Source organism: Mercenaria mercenaria, unplaced genomic scaffold, assembly GCF_021730395.1.
Source record: "Mercenaria mercenaria strain notata unplaced genomic scaffold, MADL_Memer_1 contig_1792, whole genome shotgun sequence".
Classification (NCBI taxonomy): Eukaryota; Metazoa; Mollusca; class Bivalvia; order Venerida; family Veneridae; genus Mercenaria; species Mercenaria mercenaria.
Genome location: NW_026459797.1, coordinates 9,909 through 26,837, shown reverse-complemented (window position 1 = coordinate 26,837; position 16,929 = coordinate 9,909). Strand labels below are relative to the sequence as shown.

The 16,929-nt window shown below is 34.5% G+C and overlaps 1 protein-coding gene across 1 annotated transcript; it reads right to left on the bottom strand.

Moving 5' to 3' along the window:
* Positions 1 to 3,775: 3,775 nt before the first annotated feature.
* LOC128551880 (sushi, von Willebrand factor type A, EGF and pentraxin domain-containing protein 1-like) lies at positions 3,776 to 13,570 on the bottom strand. Its single transcript, XM_053532813.1, has 7 exons — positions 12,841 to 13,570; positions 10,227 to 10,425; positions 9,531 to 9,652; positions 9,112 to 9,182; positions 7,098 to 7,309; positions 6,292 to 6,429; positions 3,776 to 5,418 (listed from the first exon to the last, which is right to left on the bottom strand). The coding sequence occupies exons 1-7, from the start codon at positions 13,489 to 13,491 to the stop codon at positions 3,776 to 3,778; spliced, it is 3,036 nt and encodes a 1,011-aa protein (XP_053388788.1). The 5' UTR covers positions 13,492 to 13,570.
* Positions 13,571 to 16,929: the final 3,359 nt, after the last annotated feature.

The window sequence follows — 16,929 nt, the reverse complement described above, 5'->3', positions numbered from 1 at the left end:
CTGGAATCACAGGCAAAACAAACTAAAATATCTTAACAAATGGTAATGTATTTTAAACATAATTATTTCAAAGTTTCTTTCTCAGTATAATGTGTGGTAAAATTGTTTTGTTTCTAATTGTGCTTAATATCTGTCATACAACAAATAATTCAGCTATTCAACTATATATTTCATATGTACAAAGTATCTTGAGTGGGCAATAATTATGCTTGAAATGTGTAACTTCCTACCAGGAATAACGCAGACTGGTTCTCCGTGCCAATTTCAATCAACTTCACAGGTCACAATCTTGACCAATTCATTTTTTTTCTTCAGAATATGGACATAGCCGTTCAGATAGTTTTGAAAAAAAAAACACGACCAAGATCTCTCAATGCTATTTTAATAAATTAAAATGAAGCAGAAACAAATGTCTCTACTAATTTCCAGATAAATATTCTGAGAGGTTTTCCCCTAATCGTGTAGAGGCCCTAGCCCCTTTTTGTTTTGTGAAAAACAAGTGCTATTTTTCTTAAATTGTGAAGATTTAGCGTTGGAGAATATTTGTATTTAATTTTAAAATGATATCACTTTTGAATACGTTCTAGTTGTCAGACTAGCGAAAGCATGATTTTTTTTACACGTGTTTTAAATGGAACATTCACTACCGGCTATTTCAAAACGTCACTATTAATAGATAATCTCATGTCAGACATAAATAGGCAAAAAAGATAAATATACTGTGAACAATGTAGACGTTTTGAATAGCATTATGTAATTCATTCTTAATAATTTTTGTTTTCAAGCACTTAATATTGTTCACATTTTTGACAGCTTTTTGCAATTTCATAAGTTTAAATCTAAAGATTACTTAAAGTACCCGAACATTTCATTTTGTTTTTTAGTTTTTGTTCAGTGCTGCTTTTCAGCAGTGAATAATTTATTAAAAGGCCCATAAATATGTCAATACAATGCATGTTTTTCTCAAACTCAAAAACAAAATGCTTTATTTCTCACGTAAATAATTGCATAGATACGCTTCACAAGCACTCAAAACAAGATAAATGTTCCATTACAAAAACATTTTCCATGAAAGGCAGCCCCAAATATACTATGAACAATGTAGACGTTTTGAATAGCATTATGTAATTCATTCTTAACAATTTTTGTTTTCAAGCACTTAATATTGTTCACATTTTTGACAGCTTTTTGCAATTTCATAAGTTTAAATCTAAAGATTACTTAAAGTACCCGAACATTTCATTTTGTTTTTTAGTTTTTGTTCAGTGCTGCTTTTCAGCAGTGAATAATTTATTAAAAGGCCCATAAATATATCAATACAATGCATGTTTTTCTCAAAGTCAAAAACAAAATGCTTTATTTCTCACGTAAATAACTGCATAGATACGCTTCACAAGCACTCAAAACAAGATAAATGTTCCATTACAAAAACATTTTCCATGAAAGGCAGCCCCAAATTGTAACCCTATTATCAGTGTACGGATGTTAGCAGGGATTTATACATAATTAATATATACAGAATATATACATAAAATACATTATCAGTGTAAAATGTAATTATTGAAAACAATATTGAAATCATCAAATAAAAGAACACCATAATTAAGAAACTGATATAAGTATAATTAAACTGACAGAAGCATTAATTCAAATGAAAAAGGAACATTGAATGTGTAATGAATGTTTCAGACGATTTCTTTGTTAACAAAAGTAAAGAAAGAATGTTAGAATTAATACTTTAATGTTTTAACAAATCAATGATATCATAATATTGATAAAAATGATTAAAATTTCTTTCTACATATTTGTAAATACAACAAAATACAGTGGTAACGTATTTCAAAGCGCAGTTATGGAAAAAATCTCACTGCTTGGGAAGTATAAAACTATACTATCTTGTAAGAGTATTTGATAACTTGATAACTAAATATTCCTCTACTATTTTCTGAGAAAATAACGATACAACGATACAATAAAACAAGAATACTGGAATGGTAACGTAACATGTGTAAAGTATGTAACAAACAGATTCCTCCTTCAAATAAGTATTTACACTATATTTTCATATGATATAGTTCAATTAACACAAGTTAATTGATTACAGTTTATTTCATCATGTTGTTCAGTTTTAGTTTTACCTTATTTCCAGAGATGTCTGTTTTAGCATAGATAAATTTGTGCAAAGTACCTAAAATACCTAATATAGAAAAATTATTAACCTTCAGAGTAACAAAATACTATTCTAGAAAACACTGAGAGACATTAAAACTAGATCAAAACTGTCTAATCTATATTTTCTAAATAATTGATGTAATAAAAAAGGTTATTGAAATGGTAACGTAACATGTGTAAAGTATGTTACCTACTGATTCCTCCTTCAAAAAGGTGTTTAAACTACATTTACAAACAATATAGCTCAAATTATTGTTATTTTATTGATAACAATTAATTATATCATTTTATTCAATTTTAGTGGTCTCTTGTTTCCTGAGACGTTGATTGTGATAATGGTTAAGTTTTATGCAAATTAGCTAAACATACCTACTTTGGAGTAAAAAAAATTACCATCAGTGTTACAAAATGCTATTTAAGAAAACTCTAAGAGATTTTCAAAACAGATCAAAACTGTTTGGTACATTTAAATTGATTTAAAACTTTTAAAATTTTGTCATTTTGTAACATTCTCATTAACATTCATGAATATGCAAATTAGTTAATTAAATAGAAATACTGCTGTTTTAAGGCCGATGTCTTAGCTCCATTTTGATACCATTTTTATTGTTTTATCACCAAAACTGACCAAGATATGACTGATTATCATCTATATGGTTGTCCTTTCCAAAAATGAACGGTTGCCATGGAAACAGTGAAATCATATATAGTACAAAAGAGTTTTTTCATGGGAACATCTTTTATTTTGAAAGAGTTGGTCCTTCCGAACAATTTGGTACCTATGAAAAAAGTCTAGAGGGGTGCATGGTAGACCTTATTAGCTCCCCATCTATATGTATATCTTTAAAGCAAGTGAGCAGACGAAAATAATGGTGGGATGACCGTTTACCTTTTCCGCAAATTTGAGCTGAATCTAGATGGATGGATGACCGTTTCTATTTTGCCTGACTTCTGTAACTTCAGGTAAGATTCTAGACCCGGACAGGAAAATCAGTTCATGCATTTATTTCTTTTACACAACAATTATTCGTTCGCAAGAATCTTTAGTTCTATAAACATCGTAAATAACAACTTGAATATAAATGCTTTAAAATACATCTACCTATTTGTTAAAAATGTACCCGCGCCACAATACGAAACTGGTTCATGCCACTCTATATCTAGGCGAAGATAACTAGAGAGGATAAAACTCGGTATGCGGACTCTGGGATGGAATACGCGAAAATTGTCATTTTTTTCAATTGTGAAGTTGTAAACTAGCCGTTTTATAATTGTAAAGTAACCTTATATCGGCATCTGTTATACAGTGGAAAATGGCCTGATACTGATTTGGCATGCGTAGGTCAGTTTAGCAAACTCATTTAAATGCGCATTTACGTCTAAAAGGTGAAAACTAAGCTGCTAATTCTATCTATATGTTTAATAAACTGTTAAAACGTTTCCATGATAATAAAAAGGATTTTATATATTGCCCATAATTTTACCTAGATATCCTAAAACCTCTCACACACTTGATATTTTTAGTTGTCTCGTGTCAAAATAATTCTACTGTTCTAATTTCATTTTACAACAGACAAAAGCAAATGCGTGCCAATTTATAAAGCTAAATCTTCATTATTTCTTTGAACTTAGACTTAAAGACTGTTATATATTTACCAGGAATTTTACATTCGATGTGTCCATTCCACTGTCCATCTGCTTCACATGACACTACTTTCATAGAGTCATTTGTTAGTTCCAGACCATCTACGCACGTAACCGATATAGATGTATTGTACGTAGTTGTAGAATTTGATTCAATTGTATATGTCTCCCCGCTTGGTTCATATGGTCCACAATCTACAATCACACAACTTGGAAATTCACTCCAATTTCCAGCAATACATGTTACAGAAGAATTTCCGACGATAGTATAACCTTCCACACATTGTACTTCAAAGGTAGATACAGTCTCGTTTACCATTGTTGTTTCACTATTTTCTGGCATTGTAATATTTTCAGTTGAACAGTTAGCTGGTACGCAGGAAATAGCTGGCCATGTTCCATTAGCATTACAAGAAACTTTACTCTCACCAACAAGAACAAATCCATTTTGACAGCTAATAGAAATTTCATCATCAAAGTTTAGTCCAGTTATGTTTGAATTTGTTTCAGCATGTTCGGGTAATTGTAGTGTACTACAATAAATTGGTTTGCATGTCGGTATTTCGGTCCATGATGCATTCTCTTGACATGTTACTGTGAAGTTACCTCGGATTTCATATCCACTTTCGCATTCCAAAGTTACGCTTTCACTGTAATTATATTGTTGTTTGTCCGGTTCTAAGTTTGCTTTGTTTGGTACATCAAAACGTTCGCATTCAACTGGAGAACAAGCTGGTACCTCTCTCCAAGTTCCGTCAGTTTGACAACTAATTGTTTCATTACCTTGAAGCTCGTAACCAATGTTACATTTTATCGTTACATTTTCGCTGTAAAAGAACTGGCTTTTGTTAGGTGTAAATTCAGCGTTTTCTGGTATAACAAATAGATCGCATTCTTTTGGAGTGCATGTTGCTGCATCAGTCCACGACCCATTTGCTTGACAACTAGACGTGTTCTCACCTTGAATTTTGTAACCATTGTTACATTCGATTGTTATGTTGTCATTGTATTCATACTGTTGTTTGTTCGGATAAATAGCTGCATTATCTGGCACCGGAAGTGGCTCGCAGTCAACTGGAGAACATTCTGGAATGTGTTCCCATGTTCCGTTTGCTTGACAACTAATTGTAGCATTACCTTCAAGCTGAAATCCAGTGTCACATTCAACTGTAACGTTTTCGTTGTATTCATATTTCTGTTTGTCCCATGATATAATGGTATTAACTGGAATGTCTGATGCATTGCAGTTTACGACAGAACAAACAGGGGACTCACTCCAAGACTGGTTGGCCAAACATGTCACCGTAGATAAACTGCTATCTAGCTCGTAACCTGTTATACATGTGATTTCAATGATATCTGTATATGTGCGACCAGTAGTATTTGAGTCTATTTCAGAATTGTTTGGTGTTATAAACTCTGGACATTCCTTGGGTGTGCATAATGGCATATCTCCCCAGGTCCCTGGTGTGGTACAATTAATCGTTGCATTCTCTGAGAGTTCGAAACCTTCATCACAAGTGATATTTAGTGTTGACCCATATTTGGTACCGTTTGACGTTACAGTTCCGTTGTTTATGACAGGTTCATCACCACAGTCGACTGAAAGTCAAGTATGTATTAGTAATAATGCATGAACTACTTCTTGTGTTACCGATGCCAGATAGTAACCGTTAAGAAGTTTCGTTCCTGCTGAGAAAACTAATAATATGATATTCTATTAGATATTAGCAATCCGAAAATGTTTCCGATAGGAAAATTTGACCTGACGCACTTTTTTTATGTACTATTTATGAAATAGATCAGATACGAAAGACATTAATTATACTGCGTACGTTGACCTATGGTGTCATATTTCTGCCGCGAGATAGGTAACTATTGCGGTACTTAAAATATCTTGATTAAGTTTTCTGAAAAGATTATCTCAATAGTCGAAGGTTTCCTGGAAATATTATTGCGATAATTTATATTTTAATCTCGATACCATTTGTGTAAATTCCCACAATTGCCCAATTACTAGCTAGATAGTTAGATCGGTATTGTCAGAAATTAGATGATATTACTAATTTTTCTGAAAAGATTTTCTCAATAGCCTAAAGTTTCCTGAAGCACATCTAGAAAAAATAATTTATTACGAAAGTCTTTTCAGAAAAATGGACAAAATTGCTTGGAACATTAAGATATCATCGTTATAGCTACCATCTATCTTGTGGCAGTTTGAAGCATAGAAGCGAAGTTTGCGCGAAAACATTTTTAGGAAATAGATTAAAATATCTAGAAATTATTATTTATTGCTGAAATGTTTTAAAGAAAATGTACACATTTCCTGGAAAGTTTACAAAATTATCGTGATGGCTATTTATCAGAAACATGCCACCATATTGACTATACATTTAAAACTTTTGCTAAAACGTCGGCGTATTCTACAAAGAAAGTTTTAATATTAGCCTGATAATATGTATGACTTAGACTTACTTCGAGTGCAATTGTCGGATGAAGAGTCATGGGTTCTGTCCACTGGGCACTTGCAAACCCCTTCTATACATTCAGAGTGTTTGGTAACACAACGTTCTTTATTGCTACCCACCAAGCATACCCCGTTGAACTGTATCTCTAGGAATGTAGGAAAATTTACCTGAGTTTTATACGTGATATAAGTGTAAGTGAGTACACGATTTTATTATTTCGTTTAACGTGTATTGTTATTTCAGTTGTCCTGAGATCAATTTTAGTTGTCATGAATTCATTTGTATGAAGTTTCATTGGTAAACAAATTGTATATTTAAAATAGTGGAATGAGTTTGTGCCGTAAACATCCAATGCGCTAGTTATACAGTATATATATTTTGTTCAAGGGAAAGTAATTCTACAATGGTTCTTCAACTTACTCATACTCTAAAAATATGTAACGCACATAATTGCTTCAGGACCATTTGCATGTAAAGTGTAATTATTCCCTTTAAATTCTTACTTCAAACACCCACATACCAGTTTTATGACAGTAAACATATTTTGCTTAAGCCCAAGGGCGCATAATTCTGCTATATCTGTAGCCCTAAAATACATTGCGCACATTTCAACTTTATGGGGATTGTTTATAAGAGGTTCCATTGCCATGCCGTTTAAACTGGATGAGAAATTAGCTCCACATGTCTCAATTTCAATGGGCATTGTTTATCCAACGAACGATCACACTGCAGCAAGATAACGTAATTATCACCTTCAAACTAAGAAGAACTTTACAGAAAAAAAGAAAAACATGTCAATAATATTGTTCTTACTTTTCTTGACAGGATTCTCATTCTCTGTGATGACAGTTGGAACTGTTATTTCAATTTCGACAGTTACAATCGTCAAATCACCGACTGTTTGATTATCTGCGGCAACTTCAATACCAACAACAGTACTCACTTCTTGTGGTGTTGGTAGCGTTCCGTCCCTTGAGACCGAAGTTCTGATGACAATTATGTAAATAATGATCAAACTGCCATTCCTGTAAAAAGAAGCAAATTAACTAAACTAACACCCTTCGCCGGACTAAATGGCACAAATCTATATTATATCTATTGAGACACTGATGCATACATGTTTTATCACATACCTACAAATTGTCCTTTTCAAATAAAGCACGTATTTTGTTAACGAATGTACACCTTTGTATTCAATGCGTCAAAAATTCTTTTCGAACGAGTTTCTGTCTTATGTACCTCAAATTAGATCGTTTTCGGCTGGTATAACACCAGAAAAAGGTATATGTCAGTTCTCATGAATTTTGCCAGGCCAGATCACTGTCCGCGCAAACGCACTTGGCAAAATCCACTCGAGCCAAAATCAACATTGTTTATCAGGATACTGTTTTAATTACGAAATGACCAAGGTACACGGCTTAAATCTACACGATATCTAAAGAGACACAGATACATACATGTTTTATCACATACCTACAAATTGTCTTCCTCAAATAAGGCATATATTTTGTTAACGAAGGTAAACTTTTGTATTTATCTCCCATCGGATACGGCTCCCATTGGATAAGGAAATAAATATTCAAACTGCAATGACGTAATGATTGCGTCTCGGAGTACAATGAGTCAAAAATCCGTTTCGGACGATGTTCAGTCTTATCTACCCCAAATTAGATCGTTCTTGGCTGGTATAACACCAGAAAAAGGGATATGTCAGCTCTCCTGGATTTGCCAGGCCAGACCACTGTCCTCGCAAATGCGTCGTGTGATCCGGACTTGGCTGATTCCACTCGAGCCAAAATCAACTACTGTTTTAATGACACTTTTATACCATTTTATGACTTGATTTAAAATCTGCAGACGGCTTAGAACTCAAGTGTTAATACTTTTTCCTCGTGAAAATTTATTAGAATGTAAATACCACATTTTTTTTAGTTGAAAAGCAAATAAATTAATTTTTCAAGGCTGTCCCACTAGAATCAATGTGATATTTGTTTCATAACACCGAAAACTAGAAATAATTTTAAATGCATAATTTCAAAAATTCATTGAACTGGTTCAGTGAAAATGTAGTTCCAGTCTATCAAAGACATGTAAATCGATACGTGGTGTTTCATTTCAAAAGGCTGCAAGATAACCATCCAGTATATTGGCTAGAAATGTGTCCATGGGACACAGATGCCCCGACTACATGACAAAGGACACCTGACCAACATTCCTGTAAACTTTCGTGACTCAAGGTCAAATACTTTTGGAGCTACGCGCGACACAACATTAAAATGACAAATTTTTAACTAAGTCAGAGGCCATAACTCCTACACGACTGAATGAATCCGGATGCAAAACCCCAGGTGCACAACTGCACATGCTGACCAACATTCCTGTAAACTTTGGTGACTCTAGGTCAATTACGTTTAAAGCTATGCGCGAAACAACATTAAAATGACAAATTTTTAACTAAGTCAGAGGCCATAACTCCTACACGACTGAATGATACACAACTACACATGCTGATCAACATTCCTGTAAAGATGTGTCACTCTAGGTCAAATACTTTTGGAGCTAGGCGCGACACAACACTAAAATGACACATTTTTACAAAGTCAGGGGCCATAGCTCCTACACGACTGAATGATACGGACGCAAAACCCCAGGTGTACAATTACACATACTGGCCAACATTTCTGTAAAGTTTTGTGAATTTACGTCAAATACTTTTGAGGTAGGCGCGACACAACATTCTCGGAAGGACGGACGGACGGACAAGGGCAAATCTATATGCCTCCCCCCACAAAGTGGGGGCATAAAAAAGTCAAGTCCTAACACTTACTTAATTTCTTTTACGGCACATCCATCGTAGGAAAACTCCGCTGTTCTCTTGTTAGCAGCATTTTGATCCAGCTAAAATTATTTGTGATATTTCATATAACTATACCAGTCAAAATTGATTGGAAAACATACGTTCTTCAAATATGCTTTAGCACGAAGATTACATTAACTTTCAAGATCCAAGTTTTATCTTTTATAGTTTAAGAATTATTTATGCACAGACGCAAACACCGGCCGGCAATGTTCAGAAAGACACCTTAAAATACAATTTAAACTTCCGGTCTTCATTATCCTTCTTTTACGTAATTTTGGAATAATATATTGCAACAGTCTCTGTATGTCATCAGTCAAAGCGCTTTATTTTGTTCCACTAAAGTTCGAACGAAACATTTCTTATTTTTTATTTGTGAGAGCACATACCTGATCGCAAAATTCGTTTTCTACTTTTATGAAGGCGTCAGAGTTATTCCCGGCCATGTCTGCACTGTACTCTCTATTTGTAATTGTGGCCTTAAACTCATATTGTGCGAGAACTTCTTTTTCTGAAAACAAAGAGAGTTCAAAACGTATTAAAGTTCGTTAAGAGTTTGCGGTCCTGATTTATGACATGCGCATTCAGTGACTTGTTATCACCAAAACAAATTTATATCAATTGATGCCATTTTTAGTTACTAACAATGACAAAATATTTGATGAGATTCTTTTAGTCTAGCCTTAAGTCTTAAGATATTTCAGTAAGGATATTAAGGGAAACCCCCTCTAATGATGATAGTCAAACTTCCGACATCTTGACATTGTGTGTGAAAATTTATTGCTTTACAACCCTGCCTCGCTGGTGAACAGTATATTTAAAATCGCTGCATGAACTACTCAAAAGTTTATAAGGTAAACATATTTTTTACTTAACTATATACATGATACCAATGCATTTGCGATGTCAGTATTGAAGGGAAATACTTTAATATAAGGTATCGAAAACGGTAGACCTTTTTCGAATTTTGAGAATTATTTAAGTAACTACTAGTAAAACTAAAATTGCATGATGATTTACGGTTTATTTTAGAGTTCAATCTAAAACGAGTATAAAAGTATAAACATTTTGATGCAGTCTCGAACCTTCGTCCTTCCCGAGTGTAAGTAGGAGTGTTGGCACAAGAGCTGCCACCAGAACAACCACAGCCACTACAGCTACTATAATGACCAGCCTAAGGTTCCGCTTTCGTGGGTCACCATCCTTGCTTGAATTTTCATCGGACCATTTGGAGACAGTTGCCGGATCGTCCGGTCTGTAACTGGGTGCCCATTTTGTTCTTATCTGCAAAAATATATAGCATAAAAATGTTTAGTGTAACGTGAACATAAAGTAAACATAATATAAATTTTTAATTTGCATTCTTCGGAATAAGTAAGAACCTATAAACTTCAGGTTTTGAAGAGTTTAGGAAAGCAATTTTGACATTTACCTGTTGTGTGCAGATATGGACTACTGGGTCGCAGTTTAGCCCTGTGTGTAACTAGGGACAAATGGACTGCATTTGGCTCTATCTAAATCGTAAGAGTAAAGCACATCAGTTTGATCTTGAGTACAGTTAAAGATTAATGAGCCTCAGTTTGTTTCTGATTAGTACTAGTGGATCTCAGTTAAGCCTTGAATGACCGTGGTCTGAACCTACGTGTAGCTAAGGGCTAATAGACCGCCGTTTAATCATGACTGTAACAAAGAACTTATGAAATAGAGTTTAGTACTATGTGAAACTACGGGCAAATGGACCGCAGTTGTGCCATATGTGTTGTTATGTTCAATGGACCGCAGTTTAAACCCCTGTACAGCTAATATTTATTGACAGAAATTCAGCCCAGTGTTCAGCTACAGACAAAATGAACACACATCGACCCTGTATGTAACTATAGACTAATGGACCGCATTTAGCGCTGTAAATGATGGGGACCAATGGACAGTTTCAATTTGCTAAGAACTGATGAACTGAAGTATGACCCTGTTTGTAGCACTACAGTTTGGTAAGGTATAAAATTATGGACAACTAAACCACAGTATGGTGTTGTGTGAAGGTACAGACTAATGGGCCACAGTAAGGTACCGTTATAGCTGCCAAATAATATACTCCAGTTTGGCGAGGTGTACACTTTGAGACAAATTGACCACAGTAAGGCACCGTGTGTAGCTAGAGAATGACAGAAAATAGTTTGGCCAGGTGTGCACTTTGAGACAAATGGACCACAGTAAGGCACCGTGTGTAGCTAGAGAATGACAGAAAATAGTTTGGCCAGGTGTGCACTTGGAACTAATGGACCACAGTAAGGCACCGTGCGTACGAGCTACGGAATAATAGACCCTAGTTTGCTAAAACGTGTACTTTGGGACTAATGGTCCACAGTATGGCACCATGTGTAGTTACGGGATGATAGACAACAGTTTTGCGAGGTGTGCACTTTGGAACAAATGGACCACGGTAAGGCACCTTGTGTAGCTACGGAATGGTAGACAACAGTTTGGTTTTAACACTGCTTCTAGTTTCGGAACTCATTTATTTTCAATTGGGTACAAACATGCATTGCAAACGAATTTCTGATATATACTGTGTACATCTAGAAACGCAACACTTGATCTACAGTCAATATCTTTTTTAACCTGATAATTGACAATAAAACTGCAGTTACTTGATTTTTTGTTTTGTTTTGATTTTAGATGATGGTCAAATATCCCATTATCTATCAAATGGAAATGTAAAACCAGAAATTATATCGAAAAGAAATGTTTGAAGCTATAATACTTTCATATTAAAGGGAGGTAATTATAAAAATCTACAAAAAGCAATAAAATGGGTCTAACACTATATATATCAGTAATGGGCCTTTTGATATTCGTTATAAATGATACAAAATGTTTCTTAAAATTGACAGAGTTTAGCGTTTGAAAAGATTAAGTATCTGGAGCCCCATTTAAAGAAATCTCCTAGTAGGAGTGTAAGTGTTTTTAAATAATCGTTCACGTGCTTGGTTACTTGTTATACCAAATTTTGTTGAAATAAGTAGTGTGTATTAGTTTGACTGGTTAAACAGTATTTCAGTTTTATATACAAGACTTTTAAAACAATCAGTTAACCGAAAAAGTGTTCTTTGTTCTCCGCAAGTAAATGACAACTTTCTCAAATGAATCAAAGTGATTCAAACATTTTTAATCTTTATCGAAGGGACAAATACTAGTATTTAATTTGAAAGGTTTATGTACCCAGGTCGATCAAAAATCATTTTGGAACGGCAAAAATGAGTAAGAGGAGTGGGGGATAAAGGAGGTGGGTATTTAGGAGAACGTAGGGAGACACCCATAGATATATTTTTAATTTTTCCTGGGCTATTTTCGTTTTTAAGAAGGTAAGTTGTGTCTATAGGGATCATAAATTCCGAGACACTTTAACTATGAAAACAGAAAGTATAACATATATATTTTTAGCAAAGACAGAACTGGCTTAGGGATGACGTCAAAGACCACAATGGAAATAAAAAAGCTTTATGCTCTCTTTTGTGTTTCCTTGGTATTGATTATACGTCATCTACAATTGCACTTGATATTCAAATTTATTATGTTGACATTGAATTTGTATTTAATTTATGGTATATTGTCTATTTTTACCACAATAAATTATATCTATCCAATCTGTCGCGTTAATCTACATTTCTGGTTTATGACTCTACCAAAAAATTCACGTACCTTACCGAACATAGCGTGCCGTTCTTGCATCAGATCTCTGTCGTCTGCTACACTCGTACAACGCCTCTGTTTTCCGGCACCTGTCTCTTGTCCACTACCTATTAAGTATTTTCCCTCTTTCACTGCGGAATCGTAGGGTTCTATAGTATGATATATGGTTTCTTCTCGCACATGTGTGGGATTGGGGCTCGATCTACTGGCTCCGTACTGTCTTGTATCTAGTACCTGACGATAGTATGGCACTTCAGGATTACCATACCTGCTATCCCGATATAGATTCCCGTTAGTAGCTCTTAAGCCGTCTGCAGCAGACGCACCAAAATCCTTATGCCGCGTGTCGCCTGTGGCGCCTAAATCCACGCGCCGCGTGGCGCCTAAATTTTCTTTCATGGTTCGGCCTAAATTGTCACGTCTCCGGTTGCCACTGTCATCTCGGAGGGTCGTTCTAAGAGCGTACCAGTCTTCTGGTACATCCCGTCGTGACATGCCGTATTCTTCTCTGCGACTCGCCTCCCAGTTGTATCCACCATTCAACCAGTCGGAACCATAGTCATTGCTACCGTCTATCCGTGTGGCTCCAAGACTTTTCCGTGTTCCATCTAACCGATCAGGACTCGAATCTTTTCTGCTTTTAACATATGGATAATCCATATTTCATTATTTTTGTTTATTATTATTTCATTTATTTTTCGCTATTGTCTTCTGTTTTTCACTTTGAATTCACTTACAGAGTATCTCTACTTCCTCAAGTAAATTTACTACCACACGTGATTTAATATATATGCATAAAGGCTTTAAAGCTGCCATGTAACTCCATAAACTGTTCCCCATGTTTACAAAAGAACGTTTCTTCAGTAGAATAAAAGAAACGAAATGGATTTCAGAACACACAAAAACAAGCTAGTCGACTTTTTTCAAGATGTATTTGTTAAAGTCGAACACGGCAATAAGTACATGTGTATTGTTTGCTACATGTTTACAGGAAACATTCTCTAATTTCTTATTAGTTTAGTTTATACATAATTTATTTTAGGTCGATTGTGAAGGAAGTTCTACAACTTATATGAGAGCAGAGGCCAGTTTCTGCCCTTTTAATGCTGAGCGCCAAGTAAGGGAGCCACTGGTACCATTTTTTACGTCTTTGGTATGAGGCGGCCGGGGATCGAACCCACGACCTCCCGCACTCGAAGCGGACGCTCTACCACTAGGCTATCGAGGCGGTTTACCACTTATTATACGACTATTTACAATACACAATGCAGCACAAATGTTTATGAACGATTTGGGACAAGATTGAGTAATCTTATTTTTACTATCTATCTTTATTGTCACTATATTTTTAGTTATACACTCAGTGTTGGAATATATAATATCAGATCACTCCGAAAGTCCCTGAAAGCAAAACAATCACATTCAACAAATAACGTACAAAGAGTACTGTAACAGTTGTTTAATTACAATTAAATGAAGTCGAAATTTCCAAATGTATTTGATTACAATGTCATGAGAAAAATGTAATTACATACGTCTGTGTAGGATTACAGATTACAACTGCCATATGTCTGACATATTCATAAGGCAAGGCAATTCAAATGAGTTGGCACTGTCAACGACATATATCGGTGTTAACCTTGTTGGTCGTTTATTTAAATATTTACAGTCTCTAGATATAAGATTCTTTCACTGGCTGTAGGTTCAGAAGGGTATATTCGGCCGCGAGGATAACTATTAAGCGGAAACGAGGCTCTGCTGAGATAACGCACAAACAGTTACCCAAGAGTATATCTGCACCTACAACCAGTGATAGAATCTTTTTCTTCCGTAATATATTCAACAAAATAAAACAAATAATTTATTGCTCTTTTTTCTTACATTACCGTATAAACAAAGCGCGCAAACTTTACGTCCGTAAACTAAAAGTGCGTCAAGACAAAAACAACGTAATAGTTTTGGTTTAGTTTTATCTCCTGCAATGGAACATTACCTTTTTTTTTCTTTTGAATCGAGAAATAAATTAAAATGCACAAAGAGGAACTATCAAGCTATTTAAGTTTTATTCGATTTAACGTAAAAATCACTAATTACTGCACGACATTTCTACATAGATGTAGTTCGTTATACGTCAATTGCAGCACGCGAGTCATCTTGCACTACAGGGTGTAAGATTATAAGATTCTTCCACTGGTTGTAGGTGCAGATGGGAATATCGGGCCTCGATGGTAACTGTTCAGGTGGTAACGAGGCTCCTCTCGGCCATTCTGTTCACCAGACGGAATAACTGCGACGTCATCAAAGAAACGTTCTCTCCGAGTATAAGCGGATGTCGGCCTGTTTTCACTAACCTGCGTTGTCATAACTTTGGTGCCGTTCCTTTTGGTGTCATAATTTCCAATGGAAAAGAATAGGGCGAATGTAAATACAAGAATGTAAACCACTCTGGGACTTCTTGCAATTCATACAAGAATTGCTTCCGCGGTTCATTAATTTGCAAGAAGTCCCTATGTATAAACGAACAAAAATAAAATTTAAAAGACACTGGCCAGCACAAACAATTGCAGTCTGAACTAACGATGGGTAAATCCAATGGACAATTTCTGTCAGTGTGTATACCTAGTATACCTAATGTTCTAATCTCTTTAAGGTATTTAACGACAGCTTTAATCACGGAAAGGCATGATCAAATAATTTCCAAACTGCAAAAAGTCATCTGGTAAAAAAGGTTTATTACATCTTGAACATGATTTATTCGTAAAAAACCTGTTAAGTATTTCGTAAATACGAACTATATAGAGGATATTGCACGAGTGTCTTATCATATTGAATTTATTCAACGAGCTTAATAAATTCAATGTGGAAAGTCACAAATGTAACATTCTTTTTATCACATGTTTGCTTTTCCAGCCAAATCTTAAAATACTACCTTCTTTAGCTATTATGAGCAAGTCAATTTATTACACTAGTGTATTAATTTATGTAATGGCTTTATTTCACTTCTGCGACATTAAACATGTGATAAAAATTTTATAATAACGAAAACATAAATTCTTGTGTTCTTAGGGATAATTTGCACATTTATTTTCGATAGTGCATATCTTATATTTCGTAAATACGAAACAATATTTCTTAAAAATGAAATACATTTGAAAAAAAAAAACACTAAGTTTACTAAAGAATGTTTTGTTTTCAAGGCGCGTTTTCTTTCCTGTTAAAACACCACATAAAAGTGACAAGAACAGGAGTTTTTATGGTAGAATTTTGGTTAAAAGATTTATTTTTCTAAAAATCTATAAAAGCTAAAACTTGCGCACAAATATCGTTTGATGAGAAAATAGGGAAAAAAACATAACTCTCGTCGCAAGAGATCAAGATCTCATTGCATTATATCAAGATTTTGACAATCTTTCTACAATCTTTCTACAATTTGTACTTTCAAAAAAAAAATGAATTTCTTGTTTAATATTTTTGTTTAGGTCCATTCTTAGAGCTACAGCTTATACACTAAGTCTTATTTATTATGATTTTACCCTTAAGTATTTGAAGAACTATAAATTTCTCTTACGTTTTGAGTTATGGCTCTATATGCTTAAAGATATTTGTGTTCTGTTCACTTTTTTAAATAATGTTAGCTTTGAAGTTTTAACAATTTATTAGTCAATAGCTATGTAAGAATGTAAGAAAGGACAATAAACATTCTTGCCTTATGTCAAGTGTTGGTAAACGCAGGGGGTGCTCTTGTAAAATTCACTTCCTAAATTATGTTATACGTACTTGTAAAATAGATTGTGTACCGAAATCGGCACATTCAATCTTCAACATTATACATATGTCGTAGATCAACATTTAATTCGGACCTAGATATATAGATAATGAAATCAGACTTTGAATGACCGTACACCAACATTCAAATTTGTCCAGATTGCAAATCAGCATACAAAACTGTTAAGGTTATAAATAAATACCCAATGTACACCCCCTCTCCCTTCTCCAAGGGTTTCAATCGTTGATGAAAGTCTATTTACTCTTTTAAGTGCCTTGGTTCAAAAGACGTTGAATATTTCGCAATTTATAGTTGAAGTTAAACTGATAATG

What these genes read in the sequence shown, in the direction of transcription:
- LOC128551880 (XM_053532813.1), bottom strand. Translation starts at nt 13,491, where the DNA reads ATGGATTATCCATATGTTAAAAGCAGAAAAGATTCGAGTCCTGATCGG. An exon ending in TGAGAATCCTGTCAAGAAAA is followed by an intron (nt 6,430 to 7,097) that starts GTAAGAACAATA and finishes CTACATTCCTAG; the next exon opens with AGATACAGTTCAACGGGGTA. An exon ending in ATCCGACAATTGCACTCGAA is followed by an intron (nt 5,419 to 6,291) that starts GTAAGTCTAAGT and finishes CTTGACTTTCAG; the next exon opens with TCGACTGTGGTGATGAACCT.